Source organism: Hippoglossus hippoglossus, chromosome 4, assembly GCF_009819705.1.
Source record: "Hippoglossus hippoglossus isolate fHipHip1 chromosome 4, fHipHip1.pri, whole genome shotgun sequence".
Classification (NCBI taxonomy): Eukaryota; Metazoa; Chordata; class Actinopteri; order Pleuronectiformes; family Pleuronectidae; genus Hippoglossus; species Hippoglossus hippoglossus.
Genome location: NC_047154.1, coordinates 22,498,449 through 22,519,918, shown reverse-complemented (window position 1 = coordinate 22,519,918; position 21,470 = coordinate 22,498,449). Strand labels below are relative to the sequence as shown.

General features: G+C 43.5%; 1 protein-coding gene across 3 annotated transcripts in view; it reads left to right on the top strand.

Annotated features, from left to right (window-relative positions):
• The window catches only part of ddah1 (dimethylarginine dimethylaminohydrolase 1), a 75,830-nt gene that overhangs the window by 50,248 nt on the left and 4,112 nt on the right, over positions 1–21,470 (top strand). For all 3 annotated transcript variants that reach the window (XM_034583261.1, XM_034583260.1, XM_034583259.1), the window contains exons 2-5: positions 6,069–6,168; positions 8,096–8,169; positions 13,595–13,714; positions 20,107–20,250. In XM_034583261.1, the coding sequence (XP_034439152.1) occupies positions 6,078–6,168; positions 8,096–8,169; positions 13,595–13,714; positions 20,107–20,250 (429 nt within the window). In that variant the 5' untranslated portion in view covers positions 6,069–6,077. The remainder of the gene's footprint in view (positions 1–6,068; positions 6,169–8,095; positions 8,170–13,594; positions 13,715–20,106; positions 20,251–21,470) is intronic.

Genomic DNA, 21,470 nt, shown 5'->3' with positions numbered 1-21,470 from the left:
CTCAGCCCGAGTCTCCACGTATGAATCCACCTGTGTGAGTGATCTGTGTTTCCTTTGTGATTCCTGAATAAACAAAAAACATTAAGTGATTTCCGATATTAGAACCTCACATATTCATATTCGTCTGTGTGCATCCTTTGTGTGTTGTGTGTGTCGACACATGTGTGTGCCTGTGTGTGAGTGTTAGAGGTGTGTAACTGTAACAACAGCCCTCTTCACAGCTTGTGTTGTTTTTCTCCCCCGTGGCTGCCATTAATAGGAGCCTACAGGTGCTCCCTCTAAACAAGCACTCTGTGAAATCTGACAAATCTCTAATAGAGCCATTTCATCGTACTCACTCTTCTCAGCAAACAAAGGGAATCATCTGTTTCCTCCATGACGCCAGAGACTGTAACACCTGAAAGGTCCTGATAGCCTTATCCAGCTACTTGCTGCATAGCTAATGAGATCTGTGCATTTATTTTAAATTCCATTCAGTCGATTGCCTTGAAACGCAGTCGTTACTCCCGTTCTGTACTCCATTGGTCTTTGAACATAGCTCTGCGCTAAGCACCTGCTATCTGTTGAAATTATCATCTCTGTCCCCGATGTCCAGCCAGAGACTCGCTGTATAAACTTGTGCCCATGTGTCAACAACACTTGATATCCTTTTTGTGTCATTTCAGGTTGAGACATCACAAATAACAGTAAACATTTTTATATTATAATGTGGCAGAATCATTTTTTTTAATATGCAAGGGGACCCTCGTGGTGAGGATTGAGGATTTGGCTGCTGAAAAAGACAGATATTTCCCTCAGGAGTTGGTGGAGACCAAACCAGAGCTAAAAGAGCAGTGAATATTATACGTGGTGACTCCAGATCAATGCTGATATTGCTTCACATTGTACTAATTGCTGGATAAGTAAAATAGGCAAATCTATCAACTCTGTGATGGTGATTGCATGGTATGTCAATGTAGTGTTCGCAGCTCTTAACTGTCTGGCATTGTGTTTATACACAAACTGCAGCTGATAACTGTCATTTGAAGAGGTTGACCTCCTTGCGTGTGAAGCTCGGAGGAATGCTGTATCCCCATTATGTCGGAGCGTGGGACTCTGTTGCCTGGGGTAGGGAGGCTAGGATGACCTTCAGGAATGCCATTGTTGTGTCCTCTATTCCCTCTCCAAATGCACCGTGCCCTATCAGACTGATGGTCCTTTTTAGCAGAATGCGATATCCACGGGTACCAGGGGCGAGACAAGGGAGAAGGGGGTCCATAAAAAGACCCAAATAAAAGGCTGTTCTCTCTGCTCCGTCTCCCCTGTCCTGGGCTGGAACGGCAGGAATGTGGCAGGCAGGCAGACTGGCCCTCAGAGCCTTCTGCCCCTAATGAATTTTAAAAGGCCTTTTTCATTCAAAGCAGGGTGCTGGCTAATAGCATGTCGCCTGGCCGAGCACTCGGGGGGGGGGGGGGGGGGGGGGAGAAGACGAGAGGAGAACAGGGAGAAGAGAAGGAGGTGTTGGCACAGCGAGTTGGCACCTAGACAGGACGGGGTATTGGATGTCCCTCACAGTGAGAGATAATAGGACGCTCTGCATGGGAAGCTGCTGTAGGAGCATTGTTGACCCTGGCACAGGGGTCGAGAGAGAATAGACGGAATGTGAGAGACAAAGAAAGAGAGAGAGCGAAGGAGGATAGAAGGGCCGATGTGCGGAGTCAGAAATAATGAAGTGAGGTTAATTGGTAGAAAGAAATGTATTCAAAGGTCATCATGTCAAATTTTAAATGTCAGGTTAATAGAAGGCACTTGTTAATTTCAATTTCTGAAAATTATGTATGTGTGAATGTTCAACCTTAAACTACCACAACATTTAGCTCAACTTAGCAATAAGACTGGAAAGGTGGGAACTGTCAGGCTGGTTAACTGGGCACAAATGATAGTATCAGCCAAAAGAAGTCCTAATAAAAACTACAGGGTGAGAGGCGTGTACACCCTGTACATTTTGCCAGTGTAACTAAATAACCATTAGTGCACATATTCACACCCACGGTCCATTAGAGTCTTCAATTGACCGAAGCCAAGTACCCAAAGAAAACCCAAGCACACGTGGGAGAACAAGCAAACTCTGCAGGGAAAGACTTTTGAACGAAGAACCATTGCTACCAACGTCATCGATGGAAACTGAGTGCCACAGTAGAAAATTACCTTCAGCATGATATTGTATAGATCTGAATTGATTTATACTTTGTGCCACCTTTTATGACAAAGGTAATGAAGCACTCATAACTTCTGCGAACCAAAAAGGTCAATAACTGTTGACAAAGATTGATTTGTGACCTAATGATTGATCAGACTGAAATTGGATATATTTTCCTCAGATTGCAACTTCAACTACTCGAGGAACATCAACTTTTCAACCTTATTCTGCTCTAATTAACAGTTCATCTGTGGGGAGCATGCTAATCGTTTTCCTATATGCAACAACCAGCAGAGCTTTGTCAATCATTCTCACTGCCCTTGATGCTGCGTAAAGCAAAACTCCTAACCAATAAGAAGTAATTCAATTATAATACAAAAAGACAGTAATATTCATTGGCTACTTTATCGTAGAAGAACACCTGCCTGTTAAATTGAAGGCTCTTCCTCTTTCTGTTGTGAGAAACGTTGCTGTGGCTCGACAGTACACATGGCAAACAGAGAGGTCTGATGTAATGTTGCAATGTGCAACATCTTAGAAGTTCCATTCTTCTGTGACATCCAAACACTGCACGGAATTTATGAAGAAATTAGTTCGGCTGCAGTCGTGCGGGTACAAAAATTCGTTGAGTTTTGAAATATTTGGAAACAGCAGCTTTAGATATCAATAATTGCGAGGAGAGGGATTGTCAGCACGAAAAACCTCATTGGACCTCGCGCTGGATGTGTAACAGCAGGAAAAAAGGCCGACTCCTGCCAACTATGCACAAGTATATAGGTTATCTGCTTGAATGAATCCCGGTTTGTGTTACGACCTGCTGATGGCAGCGTCCAAACGGGCTGTAAACAATATGAAGAATGTGTAGGTGTGGCGCTGTCGGGGGGGGGTTTCGGGAGTTTCAGTCTCACGTGTTCGCTGCCAACAGGAATCGTTCAAACCCAACAGCGTGTAGAAACTTTGTCGATGAACAGGTGCATTCCTCTGAGGCCATTGTAGTCGTTCTGTTTGAATCAACACTTCCAGTGTGAACTTTTGCCCCAGTGCCTCCTGCACAGCTGCAGAATCTCACTGTTCTGAAACGAGACGCAAGAAGAGGTTTGGAGCGTTAGTTTTTTTTTGGCCTGAGCAGGATCTGAGTGACGCTGCTCGGCAAATCCCTAAATCCTTATTGGATTATTTGGGACTTTGAATGCATGCTTTGGAATTGAGTATTTCTACTAATTTCTCTCGTGCTGCTAATTATGCATTCAAATCTTTTGGGACAACAGTAATTTAAATCCAGAACAGACCAAGTTTACCTTTACTTGATGTTGGCACAGGCCCAAAGTTAGCCTGGGGAACTACTGAAGGTGATTCTAAAGGTTCTGCGTCCACAAAGTCCAACCTTGCAAACATATATTGGGTAGAACAAGCTGACTCTTGGTTTTTCAGTGCAAGGACACAGCTTTTGCCCTCTCAACTTCATCCTCCATGTATGATGCAGGTTTAAGACACTGGAAACTAATGGGGGGTAGATTTCATGATTGATGAGGATTTGATGAGCTCAAAGGCCATGACGTGATAATATAATATCTACTCTAAGAACCCAAGATTGATCTAATATTTATTTAACTTTATTTCACTGATGATAGTGTTTTTCTTGCAGGATTCCAGCAGCATCTTGTGGTTTATAGATACATGACAGTATGTCTGGACTTCAACACTGTGTAGGCAGGGAATGCCTGACCATTCACAACTTGTATACACAAGACCATTACCTCACCGCACTCAATCTTCCCCTCTGTGTACACTGAACGTGGTGACCCAGTTTAAATTTATTATTCTTTTCAAATGGAGATTTTTCTTCTTCTTTGCTTTTAGTTCTTTTTCTACTCAACCATCTTTGCTTCTTTTTTTGGGCCACGTCTCATTTTCCATGTGGACCGAACCTCTCATCCAAACACACGAGCTTCGCTTTTCACGTCCGTGGAAGAATAGAATAATTGATGGTTTGTAACACACATGGGGCAGCAGCAGAGCAGACACCATTCTGATGTCTGTCTGTAAGGGCCATTACGTTTCACATGATCTCTGTGTGTATGTGTGTGTGTGTGTGTGTGTGTGTTTGGGGGGGGGGGGGTCTAAACACCCTTGGGGTCACATCACCTCCAGTGATGTCAGAGGAAATGCCAGAGAGCTGAGGTAGAGGGCTGCCTCAAGCAGGCCAGCAGATTCCTGGGCGAACGACCACAGTGATAGTGGAATCAGCAGAGTTCTACAGAAAGTAAAAATGGAAAAAGATGTCACTGGTAATGACAGCATAGTTTTAAACAGTGACTAATGAGGAACGGTATAATCATAGAATCAGCTCTCAACCTTTGGGGCTATGAGGATGCTGCTCTGCAGCTGTGTTGCACAGGACGGGATTTCCATGGAGCAGAGTCTGAATTGGCTCATTTGACCGAAGTTTCCTGATGTATCATGATGCAGTAATAAGAATATTGGGACCAGCTAAGACTCGGCAGCAGTGACACACGAAGACAACACAGCACATGACTTCAGGCAAACATTAAAAGCACAAGTTCTCATCAATCGTCTGGATTGTTTACTTCCTCTGATTGTTTAGTTCCTGGGAACAGGGATTAACTGTTACCTTTATTACGCTGCACGCTGCGGCTGTCAGAGCTTTTAAGAAACCACTCATGAATTTGGGAACACAGACACTTGGAAGGACCCCGTGTTCCTCTGGGTTAACTAAAGCCAAAAGAGCAGTGCAGTGAAGATGAAACATGCAGGAGGAGGAAAGTTTGAATATTCTGTGGGATTCCACTGTCTCACTTCTGGAGCGTGAACAGATTGGAAAGATGCCATTTTGGTTGTGAGCCGTTGGGCAAATTTTTAAAGTAAGAGGCTTTCCTGCAAAAACCTGTAAAGTCAAACAAAGACTATACCTGGTGGTTATAGATTAAACAATACCACTGCATGTGCATCTGTGCTACGTGCGTGTCGCTGTGACATGTGTGCAGTCATGTGTGCGTACAGGCCCCTGTTGTGTTATCTGGGAAGTGCATGGCAGTCTACCTGTGTGACCTCATGGTTGGACCTTGAGTAGAAGCAGAAGCATTGTGTTTCGCCAAAAAGCACAGTGAGCAGGCTGAGGTCATGGGGAGATAGGGCTCGTGGAAACACTGATGCTCTCGCTAACATGACCGGTCTTGGAAACTACTCGAACCCCCCCCCCCCCCGAATACAGGGCGGTTGAAATCTGTCTGGGCGGTCAGAGGGGAGAGCGGACTGGTCAAAGGTCACCCCCTAAAAAACAAAGAGCTGCTCTCTCTGTCTCAGGTTTCGGGTTCAGCGAGAGAGTTAATGCAAGTGAAATGAAGCCTTCTCCTAACTTTCCATCCGGCGAATGCATTACATAATATATGCAAATGTTCTCCGGATGTCAGCCATCTTTTCTCCCCTTCTCCTTCCTGCACACACACGAGAGACAGACGACCCGGAACACGAGGCAGCGTACATGCTTTTCCTCAGCTGCGTCCTTGTAAAGGTTTTTACATACTTCCTCCAAAAAAGACACAATTTCATAGCTCATTGAGATGATGTCATTGCAACCTGTTGCAGAGAGGGGGGGGGGGGGGGTTCTTTGACTCTGCTCAATCTGGTCACTGCTAAAGACTTTGCACTGAGGGAAAGCTGCAGGGAGACTCCTCCTCCTGCGACTGATTTTTCCTCTTGTTTACAGTTGTCTGATTAGAGCTGGATCATATCGTAATATTCCTGAAGAGAGGAAACGCTGATAGATCGGAACGAATGACGGTTCAACTTAACTCCATCATGAAGATTCGGTCATTTGTTAAATATCAGCAGATGTTTTAAAGGGGATTTCTGTTTGTGTTTCTTCCAGACGGAGGCAATGAAGGGAGCTCTGAAGGATCTGAACCTGAACATCGTGGAGATGACTGATGAAACTGCCACATTGGACGGAGGAGACGTGCTTTTCACAGGTGAATTACTCCTCCCTCACTCAGGTTGATCACACAATCCCACCAAACGTCATCATTTATCCTTGATAATACAAGTTAAATAGGTATAATTTAACCTGTGAGGCTGTTTCCTTGTGTTTCTGGGCTCCAATATGAACTCATGCAAGGTGTTAAAACCATTTAGTGCATCCGGTGTAATCAAGCTACATTACATGATCTTTTACTGGCTTCAGCTCATGACTAAGGAAAGAATAAAGTCCATCCTCGTGAGTCTTTAACATTTCATTAATGTCCATGGATTTTCAAAACTGTTGCTTCTCTACACAGTTAATAAATATATAGATTTAGGAATTCACATCTAGTTTAAGGGAGGGAACGTTTTTCAGATTATCAGTTTGCACTGTGTGGAACTGTGAGAACAATTTGGTACTTATTATGATATTGTTATAAAACACATCGTCTGGTTTTCTGAGTGAATTTTGCAGTTTGGTTTTAACAGCACGATCTCCCGTGAGTAATAACATAATATAAAAACACACTAAAACAATGATTTGTTGCTTATAGACTTCATCTTAACATCATATTAGAAAATCTTCATTTGCTATTTGAAAAGTTGTGATAGCATTGATAACATGCTCATGAATCTATTCAGTGGATGTTTATCTGTCTCTACTGTTGGGCTTGTGTATGTATTTGTTGTGTTGTATTTTATCTGGACCCTGAGTCTCAATAACAAAAGTTATCATCATCATCATCATCATCATCATCATCATCATCATCATCATCATCAACATATTGATAACTTTGACTTCCTCAGAGCCTGTAAACTTGTAAAATCTGTCATTCCCACACAGGAAATGTTACTTTTTCATGCCTGGATGATTTTATGTGTTTGGCAAACTGGTAAAATTACACTTTTTCTTACAACCTGTACAATAAGCCTGGTTCCTGAGAGCAAATTAACAAAACAATCCATGTCTTTCCAACTTGTTGTAATGTTTGACGTCAACAGTGACATGCTTTCTACTTCCTGTTTTCTCTGTTCGGCCATAAACCCGATGCAGAAAAGCCCCCAACCATTAAAAAAAGATATATATAATAAAGCAGTGATAATATGTTGTATTGATGGAAGTTAAAATCATTTAAAATACTGATATTTGCAGTATATTTTTGTTATTGCAAACAGGAAACCTTGGAGAGCGGTGAGATATCCGCGCCTCTACAGTCATAGAAGCTTTTATAAGAGCAGACGATTGCGTGTCTTTGACTTTAAAGATCCTCCACGCAAACATTCCTCTCTGCAACCTCGATGAACCTGTGCCTCGGCTCAGAAATTCCCCCCCCTGAAAAATAATCTGCAGCAAAAATGTTGCGCGCTATAACTGCATGGTGTAATCACCTCAGCAGGACCTCGGGCTCTCACCGCTTATTACTCTGCCATCAGGTCATAAAAGTGGTGCAGGCCGAGAACCTGGAGCACGGTGGTCTGTATTCGATTGTCTGTACATCGTGTTACTGTCATGTTGTGTGTTAAAATGTGGGTCAATGTCTTTTCTGCGCTGTGCGGGCTGCGAGGGAAAACGCACAGTGCACTTAATTGGGTTTCTAGACGCTGGCTGTGTGCTCTCGCTCCTTCCAGCTGAAATGGGTTTCACATGGCAGGGCTAGAAACATTTCCTGTTGGCCGGGCCCGGGCTAACGGCTCAGTTTGTAAAAAAAAAAGGCTCAGCAGCCACATTAGGAGCCGAGTGCTGAGCTCAGTGTGCTGCAGCCTGGCCGGGCCATCACAGCTCAGTCTGGTCGTTGTGCCCCTTCCTCACTGACACATGCAGTGTTCAGATCCTGCTGCTGCACATTGCTCGTGTTCGTCAGATTTTTATCACCCTTTCTATCTCTCATATGTATGTTGACAGACAACAACTTAACTTTCATCTGATTCTCTCTGCAGGTCGAGAGTTCTTTGTGGGCCTTTCCAAGCGGACCAATCAGAGAGGAGCAGAGATCCTGGCTGATGCTTTTAAGGTGAGTTGAGGTGAAAAGCAGCTAAAATACATCCATCGATTATCTAAACCTCTAGAAACCATCATTCACACTTTAGTCTCCAGTTAACCTCATCCCAGTCTGCATGTCTTTGGACTGTGGGAGGAAGCCAGAGCCGGAGGAGCAGGAAAGAAAACCTGTGTAGCAAGAACATGCAAACTCATTCTCTTCTCTGTACAGTGAGAGCAATACTTTAAACATCCATTTTCCAAATACACAATGACCACTCTGTCGTCTCTAGTCCCCTGAAAATGTCCCCGAGCACAAGCCTGCTATGAGCGATCAGACCTGACAGAACCCAGAGGAAGAGATAAATATGTTTTCAATCGTAAAAGCTCTGCGGCAGGAAGATAAAAGCATCATTACCGTCATGATGCTTCCCCCCCTTCTGTTACATCTCACTGTCTCTCTAATTCTATTTCTCCCTGCAACCATCTCTGCCTCCCCCCCCCCCGCTCTGTCCATTATATCCATTCTTCATCCATCCACCTCTGCCTCCATCTCTTCCTCCTTGTGTTCACTCTGCTCTGCTGGTGGCAGATGTCTGACTGCCAGTCAAGGCCACGCTGTTATTGTGGAAACAGCATGAAACATAAAACATAAATATGAAATGTTGCTAGAATATGTGAAAAAGAAAGTATTTTTATTTATATTTTAAGAGGCATGACTCTGTCAGGCTTTAAACTCTGATTGTGGACTCTTTTGGTTATTTGACTTTTACCCGATTTGTTTTCTTTCTGTGTTTCATTCTGTGTTATTTTGAAATTCTGATTCGTGTTTCTGTTCTCTTTACTTCCTGCCTTTGTGTGTTTCCCTCCAGTTGTGTTGCCTTGATGTGTTTCACCTGTTTGTCCTGTGCCACCTGTCTCGAGTTTGTCATCAGCTCAGTTTGTATTCAAGTCAAGTCGTCAGTTGTGTGTTTGTCGAGTCGTCGGTTTAGTGATGCTCTCTGTTTTGTCTCTGTTGTTCTCAGGTTGTTGTTTCCTGTCTTGTTTCTTCTTGGACTGTTTGAGTTTTCCTTTTTGTTTCCTGCTGGGCCTGCTCCCTGTTTTGTGTTTTTTCAACACCTGCTCTCTACACAAACCCTGAAATAGTATCACACACTATATCACTTGTAAACCAGTTTAACCAAAACATACAATCATAAATCTCATCATATTTCTGCTTTGTTACTAAGCCCCACTTTCACAGAGCGCTCTGTGAATATAAATGGATATACAACTGTAAAGACTCCCAGTGGCAATTAGTCACTGGTTCCAGGCCCCAGTGCTCAGAGGCGTTTTCAATCAGCTGCTGATGCAAACCTCTGCCAGCTCTGTACACGGTGATTAAACAAGCAGTTTATTACACTGATCATAAAGGAGAAAACACCTCTTATTGACTGTATAGAGGACAGTTGTGTCTGATGGTCATTAATCTATTTAACCTGTCCACTCATCGTGGCTGAAGCGACAGATCGTTCCCACTTACAGGCGAATTAAAGAAAAACAAAAAGCTCTGTTTGAACGACAGTATCATTTTGAATTAGTATATTAATTTAATTCATGCATGTTTGATGGCATTTATCGTCTTTTAAATATGATTTGCAATTTTAGATATCTTCTTTCACAGTTTTGAGAAATTCGGTGGAACTGTAACTTATCTGTGGTGGGAATAATCTATTCTCTTCTTATTGTCAATGACAAGAAGAAAACCAACAATGAAGTAATCAGACCATCAAGTCGTGTCTGTGTAACCGCAGCCTGATTATTTCTCTGCATTGTTGTTGAAAATCTATTACAAACACAAAAATGAGACACACTGTTGATGCACGTACACACACACACACACACACACACACACACACACACACACACACACACACACACACACACACACACACACCGTCCTCCCTCTGTAAATACACACTGATACACCAGATCTGCAGTAAAAGTCAGTGCACGATTTAATCCTTTTCAGTAACGTTGGCTACAAACTACAATGGAGGCTCCTTCCTCTCTCCCTGTGTTCACTTTGCTCTGCTCAGCAGTCTGCGTCAAGGTCACACTGTTGTTGTGGATTCAAATGGAACACGTGAATTGTTGCTAGAAGATTTTGAACCCCGCTTAAAACGAGTGTATATTGTTTGCTCAGCTTTTAAGCAGGGAGCTGTTTTTCTAAAGAGTTCCTGTCTGATTGAAAAAAAACAAGTTGTGTTTTATCCTTTTCCTACTTGTGACATATTTTTTAAAAGATCAATGTCTCCAGTAGGAACAAATCGTCTTGGGGCAGGAAACCACAGACTTGGAGCAGAGAAACACATCATTGGTTTTTTGTCGGATTTGTCGACAGTAAGAAAAATATTGATCAGCAGCCTCGTCCTTCAAGGGAAAAGGCGACAGTGTGAGTGTGTGAGTCGGGTCAATATTTCTTTTCAGCCCTGGTTAGTGTCACTGATGTTTTGTATTGGAAAGGATTCCACCCTGGTTTTTTTCCTTTGTTTTCCCGACTGCTCTCTGACTAATCTCCCCGAGCCGCGGCCGGACCGTCATCACCACAACCGAGCTCCACCATCTCCATATATGACACAGAAGGAAATCGCTGAGACGGCAGGTTTGTCTCAGGGAGGATTTAGACTTCACTGAGTCACAGCGTGGGTCAGTCTGATTCAAACGTCTCTTTGGTTTTTGAAGTGAGAGACCATGACCAAAGTTCAGAGGTGGGTCATGACTCCCAAGAGTTCAGCTCATTACAATAACCTGAACGGCCTCATCTCACTGCCTCCCTCTTCCCATCTGTATCTGATTCAAATCCCTCATTACGGATTCCTCTGTGTTTTCTGTTATCTTTCAGAAGACGGGACTTAATGATGCGTCGCTGGCAAATGAAACAAGGAAAAATCACTTGAGCGTCCATTATTGTTTTTTTTCCGTTTTATATCTGATGGCTTCCCTCTGTCACTGTTGTTTTTTCCTCTCATTATCAAATTTAAGGATCACTTTCTTGCCAGGTTTGTTTAGCGCTGTGCAACTGCGTGCAGATGTTACAGCTCCTTCTCTGTTCGGCCCCTCGCACGGGTCAGAGCGAGTGGAATCGTTTTGTTCGGGGGGGAAGTAACCTCAAGGTTAAACCACTTCTTTTCTGTTCAGAGCTAAGAGTTGTTGACGCCGTATTTGCACCAATAGTTTACATAACTTCGACAGACGTGTGGGTTCTTCAATCGGGGTCTTTTCAGGTCACAACATGGCAGAAATGTCAGCCTGCGAGCGCAGATGAAAAGCGACTCTGTCTCTCCCTTAACTCCCCCCCAGGATTTCTTATCTTGATAAGGAGAGAAAAGAAAAACAACCCACATTTCTAATTTTACACCAAAATTCCTGTCCAGGGATAAGAGATGAAGAAAGTTTAGATTACATAATTCCCAATTGTCCTCCTGTATCTTCTAAACAAGTGCCAAGGAATGAGTTCAGGAAAACATCAAGGATGGGGGGGGGAAGTTATTTGCACGACCGGCTGCCAAGTTTCTTTTCTGTTTTTCTGTCACAATAACTATTTCAGCGAACCGCGGAACTTTAATGAAGCTAATGACGGCGCACAAGCGTTGACCTGAGAGGTTTTTTTTTTTTTTTAAACGTGGCGTGTACGTGAACGGAAAACGACACGAGCGAGTGCAACGATGGAAAATGTACACAACACTTCGACGGAGTTTTTATGAACCTTAGAGGAATAAGAAAGAAAGAAATCCCATTGAAAACATACTTTGTGATTAACAAAACACATGGATGTCAGATGAAGTTATTTTCTTAAGCGCAAACCAGAACCGGTTATATAAATGTATTCACGTAGATTCAGGAAGGAAAGGTCTTGGAAAATAAGCCTCAACTCTTCGGTATCACTTCGAGGTTCGTGAGCGATTCTCTGTGACTCCGCGTGGGTCACAAACTTCATCAGAAATTCAATCCATCAGTTTGAAAGCGGGAAATTCTTTCAGTCTAGGGAACTGAAAATCCCAATGAAGGCAGTGGTTAAATACCGTGTATGATCTAATTCTTCCGTCCCTGAACCCACATCCTCTCACCAAGGTTTCTGGTAATGTGTTCTGTTGTTTATGTGTCATTTTTACTAACAAACAAACCGATGAAGAAACACACACAGGGAGGAGAACAGAGTTTCCTTGGAGATTTGTAACGGACATCTCAATGCCAAAATCAACATGTGGGGCCTAAAAATACATGAATCACCAAAGGACCCTAAATAGTAGCGTGGGTGTAATCCTATTCAACTGTTGAATGATGCTTTTAGATATGAAACGTTTGAAAAAGCTTTGGTCATCTGATGGGAGATTTCTATTTTTGTGTTTCTGGTTCTTGCTTTTCTCACTGGTTTGAAGTGGGTGTGTGTGTGGGGGGGGGGGGGGGGGTGGATTGCGTGTCGTCAGAGTTCGGTTGCGTGTCAGGCAAAAATGTGATGACGGGTTTGTTGTGGTGTTTGCTTACGTTGCCATAACTCTGATCAAACCACTCCCACACACTCACTGGTGAGGCAGAAGTAATTTATGACTTTTAATAAAGAACAAACAAGGAATCTCCTCTTCGTTGACAATCTTTAACTTTGATTGTTGCTTGTTAAGTTGGGATCTCAATGTATTTTCTCGAGTTTTAAAACCTTACAAAGATGCTGAGATCAGTAAAAGTCGGTATGACTCTCGTGTCTTATGAAAACTGTAATCAGTGGCAGGTTGTTTATGATTCTGTTAATCCTCAGTTTTTATAAAGCTTCTGATGACAACATGTGGCCTGTGACTTCCTGCAGCCGGGGAAATCCTCTCCAATCCCACTCCTACGAGTCGCTCGGTAATCTCCCCTGTGAGCGCTCGGCTCAGTGACATCATCCTCCAGCTCACTCCTTCTGTTTCCGACTCCGAGCTGCCCACTGCTCTATTTAAAAGGCCACTTGAGACCCCACTGCACGACTCTGCTCTTTATTTATTACCCCCGTGTTTGTTTGTTAGCACGTTTACACAAAAGCCACTGAACAGATTTCCACGAAACGCGCAGGGTATGTCAGAGAAGAACCCGTGAAATGTAGGTGTGGATCCAGGATTTTCTTTTTTGCACTTTAGTTCACAGTGTGAGGTCATTTTTCAAGATTTGAATTGATTTCTCAGCAAATAATTCATGGATCTTGACACGTGTAGATGTACTGATATTTATGAGTGTGTGCAATTTGCTACAGGTCCAAGTAAAATCTGGATTTAGTGAATGTCAATGTGGTTTGTGTGGAGACTGCATATGCACACAAATTCCATTTGACATTGAATGGAGCTGTCGTGCTTTGTTATCTTGCACAGAGTTATCACCATCTTATCTCCATGAAGCTCATCACTTCTAATTCCTTTCTTCTCCTAATTGACTTTGTGTTTCTGCAGGACTACGCTGTGTCGACGGTGCCAGTGCAGCAGGGGCTGCACCTGAAGAGCTTCTGCAGCATGGGGGGACCCGGCCTCATCGTCATCGGCTCCAGTGAACCGGCACAGAAAGCTCTCAAAGTACGGTGCTTCTGTATATGTGTTTGTGGTGTGTACATAAAAACATCATCCCATTTGCTATGCTTTTCCCCGGCTGTAGTCGTGGAAACCACTCAATCACTCCAGTGGCTTTGTTTTGATAACGATGACGCACATTGACGCAGCGGATTCATATTTTCCCTCTGTGCCGATGACAGCTGTGGCCCGAGGCATGTTTGGGATTTCTTGAAATTTGGAAGAAACTCTCACTTGGAATCAAGGATGAACTTATTGTCCTCTGGAGGTCAAAGGTCGACGTGACCTCACAAAAACAACTCAAGAATCCATATGCGAATTATGAAAACATTTCCTCCAAATGTCTAGTCGGCTAAAATAAAGCGATGGCATTTTAAATATCTGCAAGGTCAAAGGTCAGCATCAAGGTAACATTATAATCTACAAATACATTTAATACCTTATATCCAATTCCTTCTGAACATATGTTGTACGAGCCTGGATTGTGACACACACGGATCCAAACTCCAACTTGACTGGTTGGCGGAGACGTGCAGCCGCAGCGTCGGCAGTGCTGCTTTTTTTTCCTTTGGTTGACTCTTGGCACAATCCAGTTGGTACGAACACCTCGTTCTTCAAAGTATTCAGCAAGAATAACACCGCAAGACAGGACATTACACATGTTGATCCAGAGCAGACTCCCTCACTTACAGCCCGATGGCTGCTTCCCACTGTAAGCACATCGAAACCACCTGTCACCTTAATCCTTCCTCATTAATTCATATTCCCGGCTAATCTGCGGGGATTGGCCCTGGCGCTCCCGCTCCGGCTCCGATTACAAGGGTATCGTCCTTCCATCGAGCAGCTTGAGCTCATTACCGCGCGGAGGCTTCTGAATCGATCAAGGCGTCGATGCAACGATGGAAACCCAATGGATGCTTCGGGACACGAGGAAGAAGAGACTGTTTAAACCCCAACATGGAGACAGAGCTCGTCCCCTGTGATGGAATCTTCCCGAGAACTCCCCAAACATCAGGATGTGAAACTGTATGTTAAATTATTATGATAAGGACACACAGCACATCTAATTACTTGAGTATATAGACTCAGACACACATGCACAAACATCCAGATCCTCCCTGACAGGGCTTCTCTCTCGCCTCCTAGTGTGACATCTCCCCCTACTGGTCCATCGTTGTTTTAAATACCTAGTGTGTCTCAGGGGCATTTTAAAAAACCCAGATAATCAGACAGCGCGTGCCAATGAAGCACTCGAGAGAGGCACAAAGTAAGACGTGTTGGTTTGTGTTGCTGTACAAGAACTTAAAAAATGTATGGATAAACATGGGCCTATTAATTTTGTATTCCAGCGTCGACTCATTAAGATTCCTGCCTGTTTGACCGCCCCAGTAATAATCAGCCCGTGGCGAGGAGTGGCCGTTGGCGAGACTAAACGACGGACTGCCCGTTTCCTAATTGCGTCTTACGTCACCCCCTCTCCTGCAGCAATTAGCTCCCGTTTTAAAGGACTTTTAACAACCGTGGATTTGTAATTGAGGTAATGTTCTGTGTTTTGGGAGGAGTGAAAACCCATGAATGCTGTTTTAATGCCCGTTTCTGGATGCGGATGTTGCTCTTGTGGCGATGTCTGTTTACCCTTTGGACAAAGACATGTTATACCAACTTAAAGCTGGAGCCAGACTAATTAAGTTTATCTTTAGGGAAGTACATTTAGCTGTGGGGAGAGAAAGAACTGACCTGCATGGCTTTTAGATAACCGCTGAACGTCCGCTCGTATTTCACTTTCATTAAGGCCGTTGGTTTTATCTGTTAGTTGGTTTTTATCTGTTTATTTATTTGTAAACCAGGTGTAGTCCCCGCTCTATGTTTAGCTCTCCCCAGGACGAGAACACACGCTGACCTAATGGGATGTCGTCACCCATCTGCTGCTGTCGGTGTCAAGCATCTCTCATAAAGTCATCATCCTGAAATATGGCCTCAGTGCCCACTCCCTCTTCCCTCACACACACACACTATTCCCTGGCTACATTACAGAGCAATGACCGGCAGCCTTCGCGTGCCTGTCGCCCCTTCGACTCAGCCCTCTGTGATTCATGAGCTCATTGCTCCGCCGGACACAATTTGATCTTCACCTCGAGGATGTTTTCACACTTTTTAGAGAAAGTGAAGCTGCAACCTGGTGAAGGTCATGTAACTCCTGATCGCTGATAACTTATCTAGGATGTTTTCACATTGGGAAAAGGGCCTCGTGTGGGTTTTGAGCATCAGGTTGAGACACAATGAGTCGTTCATTAAGGTCTTGAGCTGCGATGTTGAAGAGCAGCAGCTGACACCACAACTTAGGTTAAATATTTAGGTCTCTGAAAGTCAACCTTGTTTGTTCCTGAGACGATAATCTAATAAAACTAAGACCTTACTTAAACAGGTCAGTGTCACAATACACCATACATTTTAAAATGGTTAAAAGTTAAAGTTATCAAGTTAAGATTTTTGGAGCTCTTTCACCACCACACATTTAGCATGCTAACATGTGCTCTTTCACTCTAAACACAAGCTATAGCTGAAGCTGATGAGATCATTATTCTCTCAGTACGTGGGTTTTGCAACACATGTGATTCCCTGTCTCATGTATTTGCTGAATACTTTGCTGAGCGGGAGGAAAAAGGACAAGACTGTCCACACGAATGGAATCAAGTCAAATATCATAGAACACATAGGGTCTAAATCAGAAGTTTTCAGAATTACGTTCTCGGGATTATCCGAGATGCTCTGTGTCCTCCCCTCCCCTTCCTTCCCTCCACGCCAGTTCCCATTGGATACCTCAGGGGGCAACAATCAACAGTCCATATAGGCCAATAACATTTCCAGAGTAGATGTGTGTCAAGGAACCGTGACAAACATTTGCTGTACACCAACAGGAAGCAATTTCCCTCTCGCTTCCCCACCAGATATGGAAGCAGGCTTCAGAAGGATGTGTTTCGTGCATGCTGCTGTTGTTAAGGAGTAAAAACAAGGAGCATTATAAAACTTTAAAAGGCATCATGGGAAGTATTTCTACAATGAGCATTATAAATATTCATAGCGAGAGCCAGAATCTGGGTTATGCGGATGACGCCACATCCAGTAAATTGTCAGTGTTTTTGTTAAATGGCTGGATTTTATTACTTTCCCGTTAATATTTGGTATAAGTAGCTCTGACTAAGCAGATTTTGTTGCCCAGTTACCACTCTGTGTATTAACTGGACCTCAGCCACTGTCCAGGAGCATGTTGCTGCTAATTTGCTGAAGCTTTACGCTTGGTCATGGGCCAGGAGGTACAGTATATACATACAGGCATGAGTTCTCCTTCAAGTCACTGGCTCTGATTCACTTGGAGGAAAAAAAAAAGCACGAATCACAGGCAGACTAAACTGAGGTCAGCAAAAGCTACTGGAACATGCAGTGACTGAGATTATCTTAACTTGAGTTTTTATTTCTTGTGACCTGAGATTAAAATAAATGAAAGCATCGTTAATTTTAAATAAATGGACATATAGTAGTTTGGCCCTTATGTTAATCATTTGTTCAGAAAACCAATTGTTCTGTCAAATTATCACCTTTGCCAAAGAGGTAATGGTTTCACCACTGACTGGTTTGATGGTTGGTTGATTGGTTGGTTGGATGGTTTGATGGTTGGTTGATTGGTTGGATGATTGGTTGGTTGGTTGATTGGTTGGTTGGATGGTTTGATGGTTTGATGGTTGGTTGATTGGTTGGTTGGATGGTTTGATGGTTTGATGGTTGGTTGATTGGTTGGTTGGTTGGTTGGTTGTTTGATTGGTTGGATGGTTTGATGGTTTGATGGTTGGTTGATTGGTTGGATGGTTTGATGGTTTGATGGTTGGTTGATTGGTTGGATGGTTTGATGGTTTGATGGTTGTTTGATTGGTTGGTTGGTCGGTTGGATGGTTGGTTGGATGGTTGGATTTCCACAAAACCTGGTGGAAGAATGGGACATGGTCCAATAAGGGCGTTTTTTTTTTATATTTCACCAATTTCTGAGGGAATCATTGATGGATCTTGATGAACAAAACTCACCTTTTAATTAAATGTAAGGGCACTGGGCCTACGTGCTCCACTAGGTCCCACTCTATCTCATCTTTTAGTTTTGTTTCATTGATCAGCAATGCACACGAATCACAATGGAAATCTTCCTGAAGGATGTTTTGTCCTCACATGCTGACTTGTTTTTTCTTTCAGTTTTTACTAAGAAAACTGGATGTTTCAGAGTCTGGGAGTCGGGCAGGAACAATTGTGATCTTTGGTGGAGTCAGCATTCGCTTTCCCCTCGACCACTAATCCCCCCCCGTGTGAGAGAGACTGTGTTGGCCGTCACGCACATGGACAGTGTTTTTATTTAGGGCTGGCTGCATGCTGCAATCACGTAACACACCCAGAAGTGACCTGGGAATGTGTCTGGTCTGCACACACACACACACACACACACACACACACACACACACACACACACACACACACACACACACACACACACACACACACACACACACACACACAGATTTATTTCAAATCACTTCTTAAAACCCATTTTTATAGACTTGCTTTCATGTGATGTTGTGTTTTTATCGTTTTCTTTTTCACCTTTTATTCATTTATTTTTATCGTCATATTACTGCTTTTATGTGTTCAAGTTTTCACGTGACGCAGCTCTTTATTTATTCATTAAGTTTGAACACCACCTTGTTCCCGACCTGGACGTGGTTGTCTGGCTTCCTTATTGTTACTTCTCTTATATTTACTTTTCTTGCTTTGCTGTCAAAGCACTTTGTAAACTCTGTTTTTAAAAAGTGCTGTATAAACAAACTTTATTATTATTATTATTATTATTATTATTATTATTATTATTATTATTATTATTATTCCACCCTGCATCTACACTCAGTTATGACAATTGTAGGTCCTATAAAGTTGATTTGATTGTTGTTGTTATAATTCATGAATCAAAATATAGTTATTGCTTAAGATGTGTGAAAATATTGGTCACTAACAATCGAGCATTAATATTTTCCCTTCTCGGTCTTTGTTTTTCACGTTGTCGTTGTTGCAGAAGTTCCATCGTTGTGTTGCTTTCGCTCGGCACTTCCCAGACATCACTCCTCCATTAAACAATGAGTCCAGTCCTGTCACAGCTTTTTCCTTTGGGTTTTTTTTATTTAATGACGGGATTTACTGCTCACACTAACCACACAATTGTTCTGATATTTATTCCAACCAAGTGCTGCTGCCGCCGCTGCCAGAGACATAAAACGTGTCACTTCCTATGTTGCTGAATAGATTTTAATAGAAAAAGCAAAGTACTTAGAACAGCACATTTGAATCATTTGCTAATAAAAAGCCATTTGCAACGTACAAATACCTCTTTTTATTTCAAGGTACAAGGATAATGTGAGTATATTGAATTTAGGAGAGCAACACTATGCAACCTTATCCCATATTTGTGCCTTTTCCATCCCAGTGAACGCCCTGGTCTTCCCCTTTTCCAGCAAACGTGTTCAATGGGAAGTGAAATGAAAACATCTTCGGCCACAAACCACACATTTTCCTCCCACGTGTGCATCATCACGTTTGCTCACTGCTTCTGTGAGACGACCGTACATGTGCATCAGGCTGACGTCAGTTCGGCTGCAGGGTGATGCTGAAATCCACATTTGCTGCATGTGCAAGAAAAATCTGATCTCATCTAAATAATAACAATTTGCATTTAGGTTTTTTCATGATTTCTAGATAACTTTTTGTCTGCTAATCATAAGCGACCCCTCCTGCACATGATTAAAGAAAAAAAAGAAAGAGGAGCAGAAGAAAAGACTGAAAAGATTCATATCTGGTGAAAATCTCACTCCTCAAAATATCTTTTCTGAATGTTTGGACTATTTTTTTTTTTTTAAGTCGCTCTCGTCCTCCCCTCCCCTCCTCGTCTCTGAGGTATCCGTCCGCAGATGTTCAGCTCATAAACATTAAGAGGCACCTGCCTCTCCTCTGGTCATAACATCCTGACCGCCCCCCCCCCCCCCCCCCCCCCCCCCCAACTTCCACTTGGCAACACGGGCGTCTTCTCCCCACCTCCCGTCCCACCTTTCACTCCTTCAGATTACATAAATATCATGACATCTGCTGAGAAAGAATGTCTGTCTGCTCCTGTGTTCTCCATTAAGGCCCCCCAGGCCCCGAGAGCGGTTTGGCCGACAGAGAGATGTGGTGCTGCCTTCGGTTCCGTGGCCTCACTTCTGCCTCTAAGTGTCTGAATAACTGTTTTTTTGTCTGTCTCTGTCAAACCCCTGTGGGACTCTCGCTGGCTGGGTTTCTTTACCTCATTGTCTGTTTTCCATCTCCGTGTGCAGATCATGCAGCAGATGAGTGACCATCGCTACGACAAACTGACGGTGCCTGATGACCTCGCTGCCAACTGCGTCTACATGAACCTGCCTGATCTGGGACACGTGCTGCTGCACTGCACAGCGGAGGAGTATCCAGAGAGCACCAAGGTAACGTCCAGCTCGTGTCACACCCTCAGATGGTGATTTCATCTCATACACAGACACACACGGTCACATGGTCATTTACAATCCTGAGGTTTCACCTTCGGGAGGAAGAAGGGCAGTCAGGTCAGTGGGGCTACGTTTAGTGGCTTGGATTTAAAGAGCACGACTCTTTGTTGCTCTTCATCCTGTCCAGACCTCAGAGAACAACAAGTGGCCGAAGCTCTACGGAAGCTACGTGGTTGTTTTACGCAAACCGCTGCGGGTTAACCGCGGCCAAGGCTGAGGCTTTTTAAACAAAGGAACCTGCACTTTGATGTGAAGTGACCTTTTGTGGACACGGCTCAGGCTGCAGACCAAGTTTCACACACCCTGGACTGCTCTCTTAAAAACCACCCTCCTAGCATTTAGCCTCAGTGTACCTGGCTGAACTCCGCTCACAACAAACAGCATCACCGCAGGAACACGTCCAACCTTTCCCCTTCTTGGGTTTCTCTCTCCGACGTGCAGGGATGTGCCTTTCACTCAACAGCATCTCCACATGAATGATATGTTATTGTCTCGCTGGGGTTTTGGAAAGGCTGAGCGGTAGCCGTGTTATTCAGACGCTCGGGGATCATTTCACATCACAACAAGTCATAAAGATTCCCCCAGGATCAAACCCAGCACCCTGCAATCTGCAGAGACAGTCCCCAGACCTCAAAATGTACTCTGTGGTTAAAGCCCCAACCTCCGCCTGCTATTTTTAGAAGGAAGAATTCACTAAATTATGCGTCTTTGGACTAACATCCACGGAGGAGGCCCAATTTTTTTTTTTCGGGGTTAGATTAACTGAAGGAATTTGTCTTGAGCTTGATAAATATATTTGTGTATCTCGTGCTTTCCTGATTGATGGCACCTCTTAAATGCCCATTTGGAGCCATGTGTACGAGCTGCGTGTTTGTTCTGTGACCTAATTTCCTCTATAATGTTCAAACCCACCAGAAATTGGCCTCGAACCCAGTTTTGGTTCCAAACCTGTGTTTAAGAAATTGTAGCTTTAAGAAAGTGGAAAAGAACTAATAGCACGAGACATAGCATAAGAACCAAAATAGCAGGGATACATTTATAAGAGTTGTCGTGGCTTCTCGTCCGGCGAGTCTCGGTTTCCCAAGGGAACTTGTTGCTTCTTCCTCCGACGAGATGATGTAGATACTTCTCGGCATTTGGCGCAATCACAGAAACAA